Raw genomic sequence first — 19,004 nt, 5'->3', positions numbered from 1 at the left:
ACGGTTTCTACCAAAATTGTGTCATCAATTTCTTCGAAATCAGACATAGTAACTACTTTCTCAGGTTGTGGTCTGATCTGCCTGACCCCAGAGCAACTCAAGGATGTGCTGATCACCTTTCTGATGTTATTGATTTTCTCAGAGAAGAAAGAAGCAAACTCACTGCACTTGCTGTCTGAGAGCATTTCTATCGGAATCTGGCTTGGGGGGTTTGTCAATCTCTCTACAGTAGCAAAAAGAGTGCGTGTGTTGTTTATATTGCTGTTTATAATATTTGAGAAGAAAGTCTGTCTGGCTTTGCCTAGTTCCCTATTGAAAGCGTGGATGCTGTCTTTGTAGATGTTGTAATGGACTACAAGTTTTGTCTTCCGCCACATGCGCTCTGCTTTTCTGCATTGTCTTTTCATATTTTGCACAGCTGTTGAGTTTCTCCAAGGTGCTTTTTGTCTACTATTCTTCCTGACTTTTACAGGAGCAATATCATCAATTACACTCTTAACTTTTGAGTTAAAAGAATCAAGGAGAAAATCAACAGAGTCAGCAGATATGCTTGGTTTTAAAGATATAGCCTCCATAAATAGCACACCAGTGTTCTCATTTAAGCATCTCTTCTTGACAGACACAGCTCTAGCTTCAACGGCAGGAGAGATCAATATATCAAAGAAAATACAGAAATGGTCAGACAGTGCTACATCCTTAATAACAATCGATGAGATGTTTAAACCCGTACTGATAAGTAAATCTAGAGTGTGTCCACGATTGTGTGTGGGACCGTGTACATGCTGTGTCAGATCAAAAGTTTTTAAAACAGTTTTAATATCTTTTGCCATATTGTTTTCTGCGTTATCTATGTGAATGTTAAAATCTCCAGCAATGGCAAAACAGTCAAACTCAGAGGCAATTGTTGATAGCAATTCAGTATAATCCTCAGCAAAGGCTGGAGAGTATTTTGGAGGCCTGTAAACAATGATGAGTAAAATACGTGGAGCACCTTTTAACACAATACCCAGATATTCGAAAGAGGGGTAAATCCCAAATGATATTTGCTTACATTGATAAACATCTTTAAAAAGAACAGCTAAGCCGCCACCTCTCTTACCCGCTCTGCAGACACTCATATAAGTAAAGTTAGGAGGGGATGTTTCGTTTAGGACCGTTGCACTACAGCTGTCTTCTAGCCAAGTTTCAGTTAGAAACATGAAGTCCAGGTTGTGTGTGGTTATTAAGTCATTGACTAGAAGTGATTTATTTTTAATGGAGCGGATGTTTAAAAGTGCTAACTTTATAATCTTACTTTTTGTCCCCACAGCAGTCTTAGTTTGGCGTGTAATGGGCACCAGATTAGATGGGTTTGCTGTACGGCTGTTGAAGGCCTTAGATTTTCTATCATGTAAATGAACAGCAATAGAGAAAGATTCAGGCACACTGGGTTCCCGCTTGTTCTGTAAACATTTGATAAAGTTATTGTTTTCATAGCAAGGAACCGAGATATTTCACTTAGAGCTTTAATATGAACAAAAAAAAAAACATTAATATGACAAATGGAATATCAGATCTCTGTCATATGGCCAAAAATAAATGCAAAAAAAGAAAAAAAAAGCTTTGCCTAGTTGTTTGACAGATGAAAACTGTAACAATGTATCTTACATACACAATGTGAACTTGCTATCACTTGAAATGTGTCCCCATATTAAGTCCTTGAATTTGGGTATTGGACCTGGAAAGTCTTTGAAAGGTCCTTGAATTTGATGTTAACCAAAGTGTGGGAACCCTGAAATCAGTCGATGCCAAAGAGATGAAGCAACAAGGTTATTAATAATAAGGGTTCGACCCCTATTGGAAAATATTTTCTTAATCCACTTCCATTTATACAAGCAGACCTTTATTTTCTCAATCATCCCTTACCAATTTTTTAATTGAAAAGACTCATCCCCCAAATAAACTCCCAAATACTTTAACCCATCTTTTTTCCATGTCAGACCACCAGGGAGTTTGGGGGGCACTGTTATCCGCTCTCCCACCAATACAGCTTCACTCTTTGACCAATTCACTTTTGCAGCTGATACCATTTCAGACTCATCCAAAGTTTTAATTGAAAGGTTTACATCATTTTGCTCTTTTACAATTACAACAACATCATCAGCATAAGCTGATAAAACAAAAGAACTTTCACAGTTCATCAATGTAAGGCCATTTAAAACCCTTCTTAATCTTTGCAAAAGTGGTTCTATTGGCAATGAGAGCATGCCTGATAATGAACATGAACATGAACATAGATTAATGCTAGGGCGGCGCACAGGAGCTGTAAAGTACTCAAGAAGACTCAAAAAGATGTTAATGCAGATATCCCCCAAATGAAGATGTGGATGGTGTTGCTCCACCTTTATTTGAGGAGAATGCTGACTTTTCACTAAACCTCTCAGATTTATAAAAACAGACCAATAAAAACAGCTTGAAGACTCGGAATGTAGTGCATGTGTTTTATTGAAGACATTATAATACTTTGCATAAAAAAATGTGTTCATTTTGGAGCTTAACAGCTCAGATGTGTTTGGATTGTTGTCTTTTTCACAACCGTCTCTTAGCATGTTGATAGTCTTTTTGTAGCCATTTGTGTGTTCCCTTAAGATTCTCCACATTTAAATATTAGGCTACTACAGATGATAGTAAAATCTAAACAACAACGATTTAACATGCAAATCAGACACTCAATTGTAGCCTACCTGAGATACATCATGACTGCATTTTGAAAAGATCTTCACTCTTCATTATTTAATTTCCGTAAATGGAAATCAATCGATCCGTCAGATTTTGCAGTCTCTGTCTGCTGTCTCCTCTTAGTGGTCTTCCGTCAGCTCTTGAAAAGAAGATTTAAAACTTGATCTTTTGCTCCCTTGAAGTCACACAGTCTCTTTTAATCGTTTTGCCCCTTGGTATATGATGAGATGCGCTTTAGGAAAGCAGCTTGCCGTAAACTGGAGCGCAAGTGGCATGACTCAGGCCTGAATGTATTTTATCAAGCTTGGAAAGACCACCTGGGGGAATATAGATCTGCAATTGGGTCTCTTTATTTTTCTCAGATTATAGATAATAGTTAAAGTAATCCTAGGCATCACTTTCATACTATAAACAGACTTTTCAGAGTTAATGTTGGTACCTCTCTGCCTGTCTCTCAAATCAATAGGCTATATGCACGCATAAGTTATGCGTTTGACGCAAGGATGCTCTTTAGTTTCCGGTTGTGTAGATTAAAGTGGAGGAAAACAGAGGAAAACGGGATTATGGCAGAGTCTTCAAAATTTACTGTCCTCCCGTCTTTGAAACTAAACTTTCATATGTTAGATATATAGTCATGTTTATTTAATATAATTTTAAAAAGAAGCATAAACACAACGAGGGGTGTCTGTTTTTGTGACTAACGTTTCTTTAGTATAACCATGGAGTATTGCATTGGACTCTACGATCGGCGGAAGTTATCGAGCATCCTTAGACCTTCACCGGAAATACCGCCGTGCATAGAGCCCATTGTGTAGCCTAAGGATTTTCTTAATTTCTTTAGCTCCCAAATTGACACTGTTTATAAAATTATTCATGCAACACATGTTTCTGCTTCTGCACTATGCTTGTTTCTCTGGTTAAAGTTATTTTTATTATTAATTGCAAATGTAAATTATTACATTCTCTTAAGGATAACACTTGTAAATAGAATTTTAAAAATCTATTTTAACAAAAATTCAAAATATAATTAGAAATGTCGATCTATTGCTAGGAATAGAATGCCTATGGAATGCTAAAATAGTAAAAACTAACACACAACAACTAAAACATTGTTATAAACATTGTTAAACATTGGCTATCGAATTGATTGATTGTGGCTCGTGCCATACGAACGTGCCATACATACGAACGAGACGAACATCACAAATATCAAGGCAAGCACACATTCCCTTTGTAGTGTGTTGGGAAAACTAACTGTAGATCTGCCCTCTTGACGTCAGAGGGGGAGTTCTGTGATTGTGATCAGAGCCTCCTCACACTTTTGATTTCGCCCTAATGCCTTATTTTGTCTTATCACGACGGAAGCTTGGGAGGAATGAGGTAAATATCAGCATCGTTCAATCGACGTGTATTGTTGACATCATTCAGTTGTTAATGTCGGTCATCAGCGCGCAGCCTCACAAAATGCCCTATCTGCATATAGACGATATCAAATATCAGACTGGACTTTAAGTTGTTGTTGCAAGGATGCAGCATAGCAATAATAAAAAGGTAGCTTTGTATTTAACCTCTATAATAATAGCAACAACAATAATACTAAAGAAATAAAACAAAATGTGAGATTCTGAAAGCTTCTTGGGGGCGTTGAGCCGAAACGGAGCCGAATGGAACTCAACGAACGGGACGCGTTCTAAAAGATTCTGTTTACGTAGAAACGTATAACATTGTTTTAGATGACGTTAGATTAACAAATCGTATTACGTTAGTTCGAGTGTTTTCGATAAACGCTCGCGATCTCCTGAGGTGAGGACGTAACAACAACAACAACGCATCGCTTGAGAGTTTGGGATCAGTGTGGAACCACATTGACAAGTCCTGAAATTATTTATTACTTTATTATGGGTTATTTACAAATATCATAAAATAGAAGGGCCTTCCAAGTTGCGGCAGATGAACCTCAATTATGCATAAAAATGACTGAATAAGTGGCAGCTATTAATAATTTTCTACATGAACAAAACTTTTCAATTTTAAGTTTTTAAGTAACTTATTTTCATTTGCTGTATAAGTCTATTACTTAAATGTGATCTTTTGCAGGTTTAGCCTCAGTCTTATATATCTCTTTTCATACAACTTGCTTCAGTTCTGTGGGCACACATGGATTTTCACGAATATGACTGCCAGATTTCTCTCTTTTGGGGAAGGTAAGCAACAGTTATGAGCTAGCATTTGAAATGGCTGCTTATGTAAATAATCTGGTATGTTAAACAATCACTCAGTTTGTTTAGCTGTCCTAATTGTACACAGATGTGGTTAGAGAAAGTGGCTGTTAAGAGTTGTGTAACAACCAAAGCAGATCACTTACGAAAGGGCTCTTGATTTTCACACACATCAAACATTTTACTTTATCCGCTGGTTTTAGAGATGAGACTTAAAGGGTTAGTTCACCCAAAAATGAAAATTCTGTCGTTGTTTAGTCTACTCACCTTCATGTTGTTCCAAACTCATAAGACTTTCATTCATCTTCAGAACACAAATGAAAAGCTTTTTGATGAAATCTGAGAGCTTTCTGTCCCTCCATTATCAGCTATGCAACTACCACTTTGACGCTTCAAAAAGTTCATAAAGAGGTTGTAAAATGAATCCATATGAATTGAGTGGTTTAGTCCACATTTTCTGGAGAGACATGGTCATTTTATATGATAGGCTTTTATTCACATATAAACATTCATGAACTCGCACATCAGCTATGGTTAACGGAAGCTCAAGCATGTTCGCTTGATGTGCAAGAACCAATGAGGTTCATTCTCTTGTTATGCAGCATTTTTGAGCTTCTACAAGAACCAATGAGGTTTATTCTCGCGCGTCAAACAGGTTTGGTTGAACTGTTTATGTTTGCTCATCAATGTTTAAAGGAGTAGTTCACTTTTAAAAAAACTTTTGCTGATAATTTACTCACCCCCATGTCATCCAAGATGTCCACGTCTTTCTTTCTTCAGTCAAAAAGAAATTTTCTCCATATAATGGACTTCATTGGGAACCAAACGGTTCAAGGTCCAAAAGACAGTTTCAGTGCAGCTTTAAACGACACCAGACAATGAATAAGGGTCTTATCTAGGACCCTTCGAGTCATGACTCGAAAAAAGATTTGTTCATTTTGATGTTCAAGTTTGAACAGGAGAGTCACGAACGCTCATCACAGAACAGAGCAAGGCGAGCATTTGTGCTTATAAAACTTATATCGTTTTGCATAAAACCAATCATATAAAACCAATCGTTTTGCTAGATCAGACCCTTATTCATCGTCTGGTGTCGTTTAAAGCCCTTTGAAGCTGCACTGAAACTCATTTCGATCTTGAACCGTTTGGTTCCCAATAAAGTCCTTTATATGGAGAACATCCTGGAATGTTTTCATCTAAAACCTTAATTTCTTTTCGACTGAAGAAAGAATGACATGGACATCTTGGATGACATGGGGGTGAGTAAATTATCAGCAAAAGTTTTTTTTAAAAGTGAACTACTCATTTTAATTTGAACAAGAGCCTAAATTAAAAAAATCATATAAAGCGACTGAGTCTCTTCAGAAAATTTAAAGTAAACCACTTAATTCATATGGATTAGTTTACAATCTCTTTATGAACTTTTTGAAGTGTCTAAGTGGTAGTTGCATAGCTGTCAATAAAGGGACAGAAAGCTCATTCATTTTTGTTTGAAGATGAACAAAAGTTTTACTGGTTTGGAACGGCATGAAGGTGAGTCATTAATGACAGAATTTACATTTTGGCATGAACTATCTCTCTAAAACTAAAATGCATGTCTTTGCACTGTTTTAACTAAAAGCAACTTGCACTGATATATCTTAAAACAGCAGTCAGTGCCATTGTTTTGTCTCTAGATGCACACCTTTAATGTTATTTTTCATGTTTATAAAAGCTACTTAAATGTCCTAATTGAAATAAGGTCTGTCTGTGAAACCAGGCCTGCTTTTTTAATAGACATACTATTACTTTTTTATATAGATATATTTTCTGCTGAAAATACTTGCTATTCAAGGGGCTTTCGCGCCGGATAGTTCTAGGAACTAGCCACCAGGGGCTCGTTCTTCGTACGTCGCTAACTCAGTTAGCTGGATTTGATTGTTGGCGATTTGGCATGATCTTGGATCGTTTGGTTCTTCGACGCTCATCCTGGACTTGCTGTCATAGCAACAAGTCCGTCAGCTTGAACCTGCTCGCGAGCAGGCTTATTTCATGTAAACAGGATTAGATCGCGGCTGATACGGGAAGTCCTTCAGCGCAGCGCGATAGTGTAGCCTAATTTCTGAGATTTATTTTTGTTTTCTCGTGAAACGATCGTCGTGAGGGTGTCGTTTAAATACATTATTATTTTGTTGGAAATGCACATTAATGTTTGATTCGATGTCGGGCTTCAACAACAGTACAAAATGTTTGCATTGCCCTAAAATTATTTGCGAGTGGCTTCCTTTACACTATTGGAGATGCGAAAAACTTGATAAGCTTTCTGTTGTGCCATTCACAAAGTAGTGCTCTTAGTTGTTTTTTTTGTTTGTTTTTTTTGCCACAATGACATGAGCTTTGGCCAACTAAAGGGAAGATTTCAGGGTCTAAAAAGCCTGAGGGTTGCACCTGACAGGGCCTGTGACATTGCATGTGCCATATTTACACAACACTGCCAACATCAGAAAAAGGAAAAAAAAAGTTTAATTAAGCCTAAAATAAAAGACAAGACAAATTTGCAAAACTCTATTTGCTTAGAGTTTTATTTCAATTGTTCTTTGTAAAGAAAAGCCAGTTATTCAGTCATCTTTTTAAAAGATATTATGCAAGGTCAGCAATAGTACTCTGTGTGATTTTACTCTGAAGTTTATTTTGAAGCAACCCTATTTCTAGTGCAATTTTTTCTTAGTCAAGTTCTTTTTCTCCCCCTGATTTTTGTTTTTTCAAAAAAATACTCTATTTTCTGTTGAAGACTCATATAGGGAACGAATTTAACCCTGTGTCGTTTGTGTCACACATGCCTCATGCAACAAATAAAAAGCAAAAGTTGTCTCTACACTGCCCACCCCTATATCACTGCTGTGTGCAGACTCTTCTGTAGGCCTTTCTGTACATGTGGACTCCTGTCAGAAATAATAGGCATAGGCACAATTAAAATTAAAGTACTTCCTCCAAAGGACAGTCTTCACTCTCCAGTGCAATGTGATTGATAACTCATGGCAAAATATTTTTACATTAACATAAGTTTATCAGTTTTTACTTTCAAAAGACAAAGCAATTTATCATTACTCAAGATTTAACAGTTGAAATGACTAAACCAGCCAATTTGGATTATAGGTCTACTTCATTTAATGCAGCAACAAATTATTTCATAGTGTACAAAGATAATTTAAATCTCATTTCCCAGTAATGAAGGTGTTGCTGCTACTGGTCCCTGATGTGGGTCTGGAAGAGCTGAACCCAGGGATGCCCTTCACAACAGGGCAATTCACATTCAACCCAAGGGTCAGCTGTTCTGCCAGGGTCAGGAGCATCATTATTATTTTTTTCTCAGCCTTTTTCCTGGTTGCTTTTATAAACAGACAATCATTTATTTAACAGTGCCTTTTTAAAAGAGACTAGTAGGCCTATAAGGCCTAAAATTACCATTAAGTAGAATATTTTTGTACTTCACTTCGACCATGTCCATTATTATAGTGCGGTGACTCGACATTACAATGAACAAAGTAATTATGAAATTATGAAAATAAAAATAAAATAATAATAAGTTATTAAAACATCTAACATGGTCACCACAAACGCATTTAATTTGTCTTCTAGTTTTGCCAGCACTCTCTCCTGGCTTTTGCACACTTTGAGGTGTTCCCTGGCGTTTTAATTAAAGACTGACTTTCGCGCATAATCTTGCATTAAAAGCGCTTGCTCTGCTTGGGAGAAAAACTGGGCGTGTTCTTTGGCCATGCTGAACAGCCAATAGCAGCGCTGCTGATCACTGGTTCTGCTATCGATACATGTCCCCTTTTAAACCAACGCGAGAACGCGCAGTTATCTCAGATAACTCAATCCAGCGATCCTAATCATAAACAACAGGTGTGTTCGAAGAACCTAATTAGCCGGATCATGATTAGCACAATGATCTCATCTTAGATCTCTCATTTGATCTCGGATGTTTTAAGCAACGTACGAAGAACGAGCCCCAGGGTGGTTCTCCGAGAACTAATGGTTCCCCTGGTTGCATTCGCATCGCCAGTCACAACCGCTCGCAGAAATACATGATCATGTTCAGCTTAGTCTCCTCAAAGTTTGGTTGAATTTTCTCCTCAGCGTAAAGTTTAAGAGGCCAAACTATCACTGTTTCACATGTTCGTAGAGTCAGTTTCTGGCTACAATCTGTGTGTTTACATAGCTTTTTTAAAAATGGCGGGTGCTATTGTTTCGCGTGTATTCGTCCAATCAGTGAACACTAATGTCACTGGTAGTTCCTATAGACGAATCCGGCGAAACTACCGGAAGTAAGCGGGCGCCATTACTGAGCTGTTGCTGGGTAGCGTTGCGCCATTGCCTTCTATTGTTTTAGTTGCAACTTGCGTCAACTGGAATAAACAGCTCGCGATTTACGACTGTCACTAACGTTACAACGTTAGCCCTTGTATAATGTCGAGTGGGTAAACAGTTTCCGTTATAAATTATTTTAATGGTGGCAGTAAAATTTCAATTTTGAAGAGAAAACATTGTGAATACCCCGGGTCGACTGCCACTGTCTGGTGCCGTACGGTTTACACAGATTTCCTGAGCGAGTACAAGACGCGGACATTCGCGTATAATAACAATTATTTAATGACATAAGTAAAAAAATATAATAAATGTGTGATATAGTCATCAGCAAAATCTCCTCTCTTGTTATTTTTTCTATTCAATTTACATGCTATGGTCATTAAATGACTTTCCTGAGCTGAATGTAACGTTATGTGACATAATTGTTTTCCTGCTGTTATATTGACTTCTTTCCATGGTTTAAAAACAGTAGTTGGTCGATATTATGTATACTTTCTAGCTGTAACGTTACCTTACCCATGCCCGTTGCAATGTAAAAATGAGATAAATAATGGACACAAATGAAAAACATGAAATTGTTTATTTGATTTCATTTATTTATTTATTTATTGTTGCCAAATGGACAGATCTTTTTTTAGTTTCCTCGGTAGCAAACGTTAGTGTAAGTGTAGAAAATGTTTTGTCTTTTATTTTGTAATTTACGTGCGTTTCCAGGTGTGACAGTCACATGGATATTGGTGGGTATATACCTGATAGTGTTTCCTGTTTGGGGTGTGTGGAGAGGGGGTGAGTAGCGGGGAGTGCTCACTTTCTGTTGACCGTTAGCATGTATGTTCTTCATTGTTTCTGCGTGTAGTCCGTTACCATGTCAATAAAAGCTACTGAATATTCAATGCAAGAAAACGCGTCACGGATATTTCCTGCTGCCTAGCCTCTCAGCGGCTATAGGTTGCCGCTACATTTAAGTCAACAGAAATCTACACAACGAAGGGATTATGGACGCAACTTGGAAACGGCTGTTCCTGCATACAGCATGTAGTGGCGGACGTGCACTGCAGAGTTTGGATTGACGGACACGACGCACATACAGACGGCAAATGAGGTACGTTCGCGGTTTCAATGGATTGTGCTGTATCGCCGTAGTGGAAGTTGTGGAAGACGCTGTTGTAGTCATTGGATTGGCGTTGAGTTGAACGCGCTCTGTGTTGCTCTGGTACTTATGGGCTCTCGTGTGACTTACTGCCTGGTTACGTTCATTCATTGTTTGGCTCTGTGAGCGTGCGGTTTGGAACGGAGCTCGCATTGTCCGTTGCGTTGGAGAATGATGAATTCAGAGGATACGGATAACGCTGTTGTTGATGGCAGCAAACGAGAGCATAAACCCACGACAAAGGCGTTGGTGGCTAAGATTGAAGCCTTGCAAAGGGATCGCAAGAGTAAAGTAAACAAAGTGAAGAATTTGATCGGATCAATGAAAGAGCTGATGAAATGCGATGATAATGCGTCTCAAGTGTGTTCTATGTTGAAAACGATACAGGTGCTTATGGATGATGCAATTGCGCTACATAAAGGAGTATTGCCTCTACTACCTAATGAGGAACAAAGTAAACAAAATGAATGGTTTGACTCCATTTTGGAACATTATAATGGTTTTGTGGATGACGTTCAACGATGGACGAACGAAGCTTGCACCGCTTCTTCTATTATCCGTGGGCCTGTGGTTGGGGAAGCCATTGTTACATCTCAAGGAGTTTGTGCATCTGACATTACATCCTCTATTGACATGTTGTCTACAGCACACAATACTCGGCCCTTCAATGTACATCACCTACAAGCTGGAATGTATTCCGGGAACCTTGAAAATGAAATTCAACCAACGGACAGTGCTTCAAATATAAGCAGTAAAAGATCTTCTGGAGCTTCATCTCATGGGTCTCGATCCTGCCGATCTTCTATGCGTCTCAAGGCTGAGGCAGAATTGGCTGCTTTATTGGCTTCTCAAAAGATGCTGCAATTGAAACATGATTTAGAGGAACGAGGGGAACAGTTGAGAAAAAGGAAGGAAAAACTGGATTTGGAAATCAAATTAGCTGAGTCAATGGCAAGAGTAAAAGTGTATCAAGACGTTCAATCCGTATCCTATTCATCTGTGGATAGGAATGTGTTGAAACCCCTACATCCGGTAGCAGAACCATTCGTTCCTTCTGCTAGTGTCCCAGCAGCATCAGAGTCCATACCGGTAGCACGTACATCATATATCAATGGTACACAAAGGATCCCAAATTATTCTCCACCTCGTTTAGGACAACAACAATCAACAAGACCTAAAATGAAACCTTCACAAGCTACATTGCCTGATTTGTCATCATTGGATATTCAGAATCGCGATGGTCATGGGTCAAGAAGACCAAGTTCCCAAATTGACACAGGCCATTCAAGCATGCTTCAGCTTATGGGTAAGCAAAATGAAATAGCTGCCCTATTGGTTAAACAGCATAACTTGTCTTCCCTTCCACCTAGAGAAATACAGTACTTTGATGGAGATCCTTTGCGCTTTCATGAGTTTATGCGTACATTTGAGGAAGTGGTGGAAAAAAAGGCAGACAACCCAGGAGACTGTCTGCACTTCTTGGAGCAATATACACGAGGACAGTCGAGAGAACTTGTTAGAAGTTGCCAGCTCATGACCCCGTCACAAGGTTACTTGAAGGCTAAGGCTTTGCTTAAAGAGAACTTCGGCAATGAGGTAAAAATAGCTTCGTCATACATGGAAAAGGCTCTCTTATGGAAGGCTATAAAATCTGAAGATGCTAAGTCTCTGCAAGAGTATGGTCTTTTCCTAAGGAGTTGTTGCAACGCTATGCAAGATATTCACTATATGAATGAGCTGAATCTCACCACTAACATGCAAATCATCCTCTCAAAGCTTCCTTACAAACTCAAAGACAGATGGAGAGTCGTTGCATACGAGTTAAAGGAGCGACGCCACAATCAAACCACCTTTTCTGATGTTGTTGATTTCATCGAGAAACAAGTAAAAATTCTATCTGATCCTGTGTTTGGTAATATTCAGGATGTGTCACCTGTTGGAGGTAGGAAGATGAATTTTAAAGCAGGTCAGCCGAAAACTAGAAGCAGCTTTGCAACTACTGTCACTGCTATACCTGAAATGAAAGAACACCATAAGATATCAACTAACAGAACCTGCCTCTTTTGTAATGGTGAACACATGCTGGATGTCTGTTATAAACTGATCAGAAAAAGTCACAAAGAAAAGATGAATTTTCTGATGACGAGAGGAGTTTGCTTTGGCTGCTTGCATACAGGTCACCTCAGTAGGGACTGCAAAATGAAAAGTGTCTGTAACGTATGTGGTCTTAAACACCCAAGTCTTCTTCACATTTACCCTCATGAGAAGGTAGAAACATTGGACAAGAAGAAAGCTGAATTTAAGTCCGCAGTAGCTAGTGCTATGGTCTCTCTCCAAACTAGTGGTCTTACTGGGGCTGGTAACGACAGCTGTGCATTACCTATCGTCCCAGTTTGTGTCAAATCAAGAAAGAGTCACAATGTGGTGATGACGTATGCTTTTCTCGATTCAGGAAGTTCTGCTTCTTTCTGTACCGAAAGTTTGATGAACAAGCTCAACCTCTCTGGAAAGAGAGTTAATATCCTTCTCAGAACTATGAGCCAAGATGAATCAGTCGGTAGCTACGTTCTAAAAGACCTGGAGATTTCTGGATTGAGACAAGAAGATTACTGTGCATTTCCGGAAGTGTATACACAAGAGAGCATGCCCGTGACCATGGAAAACATCGCCTCACAAAAGGATCTTGAACGTTGGCCTTATCTGAGTCATATTTGTCTACCTACGATTAATGCTGGTATAGAGCTTTTGATTGGAGCTAATGTTCCAGAAGCATGTGAGCCTTGGGAGGTCATACGTAGTCAAAATAATGGCCCATATGCCGTAAGGACCCTGTTCGGATGGACCGTTAACGGACCACTCAAAGGAGTTGGCATGAATGGAGATGATGCTGCTAACCAAATTTCTGTGACTGCGAATAGGATTGCAGTGATGAAGTTGGAAGAGTTGTGGAAGCAGCAATTTAAGGCCGATTTTCCAGAGACTGCTCATGAAGAGATGGTGGGAACATCTAAAGAAGATCAGCAGTTTATGAATTTTGTGTCCAATTCAGCAAAGCTAATTAATGATCATTATTATATTGGTCTTCCATTCAGAAATGCCGAAGTAGTCATGCCTATGAACAGGAGAATTGCAGAACAACGTGCTCTAACTCTACATAAGAAGTTCAAAGTGAATTCTTCCTTTCATGCAGATTACACCACTTTTATGGAGGATGTGATTCATAAAGGTTATGCCGAAAGGGTACCTGCGGCTGAACTGGAGAGACGCGACGGACGTCTGTGGTATTTACCCCATCACGGTGTCTATCATCTCACAAAACACAAGATCAGGGTTGTGTTTGATTGTGGAGCTTCTTTTCAGGGCACATCACTGAATAGCAAGCTTCTACAAGGTCCAGACTTAACCAGTTCGCTGGTGAGTGTACTAGTACGATTTAGATTGGAACCCATTGCCCTAATGGCTGACATTGAGGCCATGTTTCATCAAATCAGAGTTCACCCAGAAGACTGTGACTTCTTGAGATTTCTGTGGTGGCCAGAAGGTGATTTAAATAGCAGTCTGGAGGAATACAGAATGGTGGTTCATCTATTTGGGGCTACATCATCACCTAGTTGCTCAAGTTTTGCATTGAGGAAATGTGCAATGGATCAAAAGGATCTATTCAACCCTAAGACAACGGACGTTGTTCTCAATAACTTCTACGTGGACGACTGCCTTGTTTCCGTATCTTCTGAATCAGAAGCTGTGCAACTGTACAAGAATCTTACTAGTATGTGTGCTAAAGGTGGATTTTGTTTAACAAAATGGACGAGCAACAGCCGTGCTGTGTTGAGTGTAATACCTGAGAAGGACAGGGAGAAAAAGGTAAAGGATTTGGATTTCGATCGTGACATCTTGCCAGTGGAACGAGCATTGGGAGTACAATGGTGTGCTGAATCGGATGCCTTTCAGTTCAAAGTGGTAGTCAAGGATAGACCTCTTACCAGGAGAGGAATTCTCTCAGTGGTTAGTTCCATCTACGATCCTCTGGGGTTCTTGTCACCTGTGATTCTGTCTGCCAAGAGGATACTGCAGGATCTATGTAGGGAGGGAATTGGATGGGACAATGATATTCCATCAGTGTATGTTCAACGTTGGATGAACTGGCTGGATGATCTGCGTTGCTTGGAGGGTTTTGAGGTCAGAAGATGTTTGAAGCCTGATGGGTTTGGAGATGTAACTACTGCTCAAATGCATCATTTTTCAGACGCAAGCGAACAAGGATATGGAGTGGTATCCTATTTGCTGCTCCATAATGACCAACAACAGGCATGTTCTACCCTCTTAGTGAGCAAGGCAAGAATTACACCATTAAGATCTGTTACAATCCCTCGCCTGGAACTTACAGCTGCCACTCTTGCAAGCCGTATTGACAAAATCTGGATGAAGGAACTCAAGATGCCCTTTCAAAACTCAGTTTTTTGGACTGACAGTACTTCAGTACTCAAATACCTTCGAAATAGCACCACTAGATTTAAGTGCTTTGTGGCTAATAGAGTGTCCGAAATCCTGAAGGTTTCCGATGTAGAACAATGGAGGTACGTGAATTCATCAAGCAATCCGGCAGACCTGGTGTCTAGAGGAGTGAAAGTGGATTCACTTTTGAAGAACGAGACGTGGATTTCTGGTCCTGCATTTCTCACTCGATCACCTAAGGAGTGGCCAACGGACCTTACCTGTAGGGATGTAATATTGCCTCGTGACCCTGAGATTAAAAGGAGTGCTTTGGTAAACATGATAAAAGTCAATGAAAATTCTGACTCCATATCAGATCTCTTTGATTACTTTTCATCTTGGATTCGACTAAAGAAAGCCGTAGCATGGATCCTTCGCCTGAAACGAATCTTGATGGAACGTAGCAAGGAAAGGAAACGACTGCAGACTGTTCTCATCTCCTCTAATACAGATCCATACGTACAAGAGATGATCGTTAATCAGGAGATGCAGAAGTTTAAATCTACATCGTGTGAGGACTTACTTTCGTTGGAAGAATTGGAAAGGGCCGAAATGGAAATCATCCGACTTTCTCAAAGAAAGAGGTTCCCGGAGGAACTAAATAGTCTACGCAAGCATGGAGTAGTCAAACAAAATAGTCCTCTTTATAGTCTTAATCCAATACTTCAGCATGATATTATCAAGGTTGGTGGACGTCTTGCTAACGGATTGATCCCTGAACACTCTAAGCACCCAATTATATTGGCCAAAGATCTACACATTTCTAATCTAATTCTGCGACAAATTCACGAAGAAGTGGGACATAGTGGACGGAATTTCATGTTGGCGGCTCTTCGACAGCGATATTGGATCCCTGGAGCTAGCGTAGCCATAAGAACATTTCTGTCAAAATGTGTGGTGTGTAAAAGGTTTAACGCAATTGCAGGTCATCAACAGATGGCTGATTTACCTCACGATCGAGTCTCACCAGACAAACCCCCCTTTACTCATGTTGGACTGGATTGCTTCGGTCCATTTGAAGTAAAGAGAGGAAGAACCACACTAAAACGTTATGGAGTCATTTTCACTTGCTTGAACATTAGAGCCGTTCACATTGAGATGGTTGCTTCACTGGACACCGACTCATTCATTCACGCACTTAGACGTTTTATCGCTCGACGAGGACAAGTGACAGAAATACGTTCAGATAATGGAACGAACTTTGTCGGGGCTGATCGTGAATTAAAAGAGGCGATACAAAATTGGAACCAGAGTCAGATAAACGACGTTCTTCTACAAAAGAAGATTAAATGGACTTTCAATGCTCCTACCGGTTCACACCACGGGGGGATCTGGGAAAGGCTCATCAGATCTACAAAGAAGATACTGAACTCCATTCTGCGAGGGCAGTGTTTGAATGAAGAAGGTCTTCATACTCTCTTGTGCGAAGTAGAGTCTATACTTAACAACCGACCCATAACCAGATCATCTTTGGACCCTGATGACATGGAAGCTTTAACACCTAATCATCTTCTCCTTCTAAAAACAAAGTTTACATTACCACCTGGATTGTTTGAGAAGGAAGATTTGTATGCCCGTCGAAGATGGCGTCAAATTCAGTATTTAGCCAACCTGTTTTGGAAAAGATGGATTAGTGAATATCTACCTTTACTGCAAGAACGCCAAAAGTGGATGGTAAAGACGCGGAACTATCAGTTGGGAGATGTTGTCCTGTTAATGGATGAAAATGCACCAAGAAGTTCCTGGATCATGGGTAAAATTATTCACGCAATAACGGACAAAAAGGGATTGACAAGGCAAGTTAAGATCAAGACTAGGAGTACCTGCTTAACCAGGCCGATTACCAAAATTTGTCGTCTTCTGGAAGCTGAGGAATTTAAAGATTAACTATGACTGACATTTGAGAGCTCTCAACTGACTTTTGACATGACCTTTTGACTTGGACTTGACTGATTTACGGACTTTACTGACTTAGACTTGAACTTTGTATAAACTTTACTCCGTTACAATGATGAACACTTGAGTGCCTTGGACACTTTCGCACACATGTATTGTTTCACATTTTCTTAAGCCTTTGTGAAAAGAAAAAAAAAGGAGAAAATCATGTATAACAATTATATGTGTTAATATTGTTCATGTTTTGATTATATTTGTGATTATTGCATTAGTATTGTGTAATAATCAGGGGCTGGAATGTAAGTGTAGAAAATGTTTTGTCTTTTATTTTGTAATTTACGTGCGTTTCCAGGTGTGACAGTCACATGGGTATTGGTGGGTATATACCTGATAGTGTTTCCTGTTTGGGGTGTGTGGAGAGGGGGTGAGTAGCGGGGAGTGCTCACTTTCTGTTGACCGTTAGCATGCATGTTCTTCATTGTTTCTGCGTGTAGTCCGTTACCATGTCAATAAAAGCTACTGAATATTCAATGCAAGAAAACGCGTCACGGATATTTCCTGCTGCCTAGCCTCTCAGCGGCTATAGGTTGCCGCTACAGTTAGCCTAGCTTGCTTGCCAAGCTATTTTCATAAATAATCTGTAAGATCGTTTGTACCTTCATCTGTGACTGGAGGCCAATGTCTAACATCATCAACCCAACAAGTCTGCCTGGCTGTAGCTGTCATCAAGGGTGCGTTATCACCTTATCTCCGAGGTTTGTTTACATACTGGTGCATATGTCTATGCCGGTGTAACAGCTCAGTAATGGTGTCGCCACAAGATGGCAGCCTACACAAGAACGCTCGTCGGATTCGTCTATAGTGCTGGTCTAGACCCGACTCTGAAGTACCAGCTAAATTAGTTCCTCCAAAAGAGTTCCTAGAACTGAAATCGTTCCTAGTTCCTGTTCGCCAATAGTTTTAGGAACTATGAAAAGGTTCCTGTGCGAAAGCCCCTATAGATACATTAAGATGGACTGTTTTTAATAGTTGCTGTTTTATTACTTTAAATAATCCCAAACCTGTTCTGATATCCTGTGTTGTGTTCTTAGATGCCCAGGCCGGCACCTTTTATTTTGTAGGTGTTACGATGGGTGTTTGTCAGCTTCTGTCTTTGTTAGAACTGTTTCACATAGCAGACGGTTTTGAGGAGTGCAGACTTTTCCCTCGCTTTATGCAGGTAAAATATAAACACCACATTCACAGCACTATTATTTCAAGTAATAGTACATTATTATTCATGTACTGTTATTGTTAAGTGTTCATTTGCAAAAGACCTAGTTCCTGTTTTTTGTGATATTATGAAATATTTCCCAAACTGTTGCCACAAATCAAGATTTAAGGAAGTGCCTAATTGAAAGAAATGTGTGTCTGTTTCAGAGCTATTGGGATAGATGAGTTTAAGGTGCATGATTTGTATATGTAACATTACATGTATTATTCTTTAATGCTGTTTTCCATTTACAGGTAATGGAGAGAAATGTCCTTCTGTTTCTCCTCATCAGTCTGGAAGAGTTTCGGAATAAACCAATCGTGTGTGTGCAGTTTTATCTGTGGAATATACTGGGCCTTCTAAGGTTTGTGTCTTTCACGTTTGCATTGAATAATGAATAATCTAATCCCGTCTGAATGCGAATGTCCGTGATTACTATGGAAGTTTGTTTCCGCCACTGAAAAAAAAGGGTAATTGTGACCTTTATTTCTCACAATTCTGACTTATTTTCCAGAATTGCGTGATGCAAACTCACAATTGCCTGTTATAATCTAGTCCAAGTTTGAGGAAAAAAAGACTGACTCGTAATTCTGACTCTATAACACAATTGCGACTTTATATCACCAAGTTCTGAGAAAACAAGTCACAATTCTGAATTAAAGCAGAATTGCAAGATATAAACTATTATAACTGATATTGTATTATACTAATGCTTCCTTTTTCATGCTTTCATTTAATTAATGATGGCATTTGACGAAAAATTTAAATGATAAAATGAATAAATAGAGCCCAAATCCCGGAAACTGCTAAGATATTTTAATATCAGTGTCAGGTAAGAAACTTGTTTAGAAGACTTTGCTCACTTTTGTGGGTTATTATAAACAGACACTTCTATATAAATGTCTCGTATGTGATGCAGATG

At 39.3% G+C, this 19,004-nt stretch overlaps 1 protein-coding gene across 3 annotated transcripts in view; it reads left to right on the top strand.

Annotated features, from left to right (window-relative positions):
• Positions 1-19,004, top strand: part of LOC120465335 (very-long-chain (3R)-3-hydroxyacyl-CoA dehydratase 4) — a 29,631-nt gene that overhangs the window by 7,211 nt on the left and 3,416 nt on the right. Inside the window, exons 1-4 of one of the 3 annotated variants that reach the window (XM_089130321.1) lie at positions 4,002-4,098; positions 4,862-4,922; positions 17,922-18,049; positions 18,337-18,446. In XM_089130321.1, coding sequence (XP_088986447.1) covers positions 4,054-4,098; positions 4,862-4,922; positions 17,922-18,049; positions 18,337-18,446 — 344 coding nt within the window. In that variant the 5' untranslated portion in view covers positions 4,002-4,053. Of the gene's footprint in view, positions 1-4,001; positions 4,099-4,815; positions 4,923-17,921; positions 18,050-18,336; positions 18,447-19,004 lie in introns of those variants that run through there. The other 2 variants (XM_089130318.1, XM_089130327.1) reach the window with 2 other exon arrangements.

Source organism: Pimephales promelas, chromosome 1 (assembly GCF_988280905.1).
Source record: "Pimephales promelas chromosome 1, fPimPro1.hap1.1, whole genome shotgun sequence".
Classification (NCBI taxonomy): domain Eukaryota; kingdom Metazoa; phylum Chordata; class Actinopteri; order Cypriniformes; family Leuciscidae; genus Pimephales; species Pimephales promelas.
The sequence above is the reverse complement of the archived record's forward strand: the minus strand, read 5'-3'. Positions and strand labels throughout refer to the sequence as shown.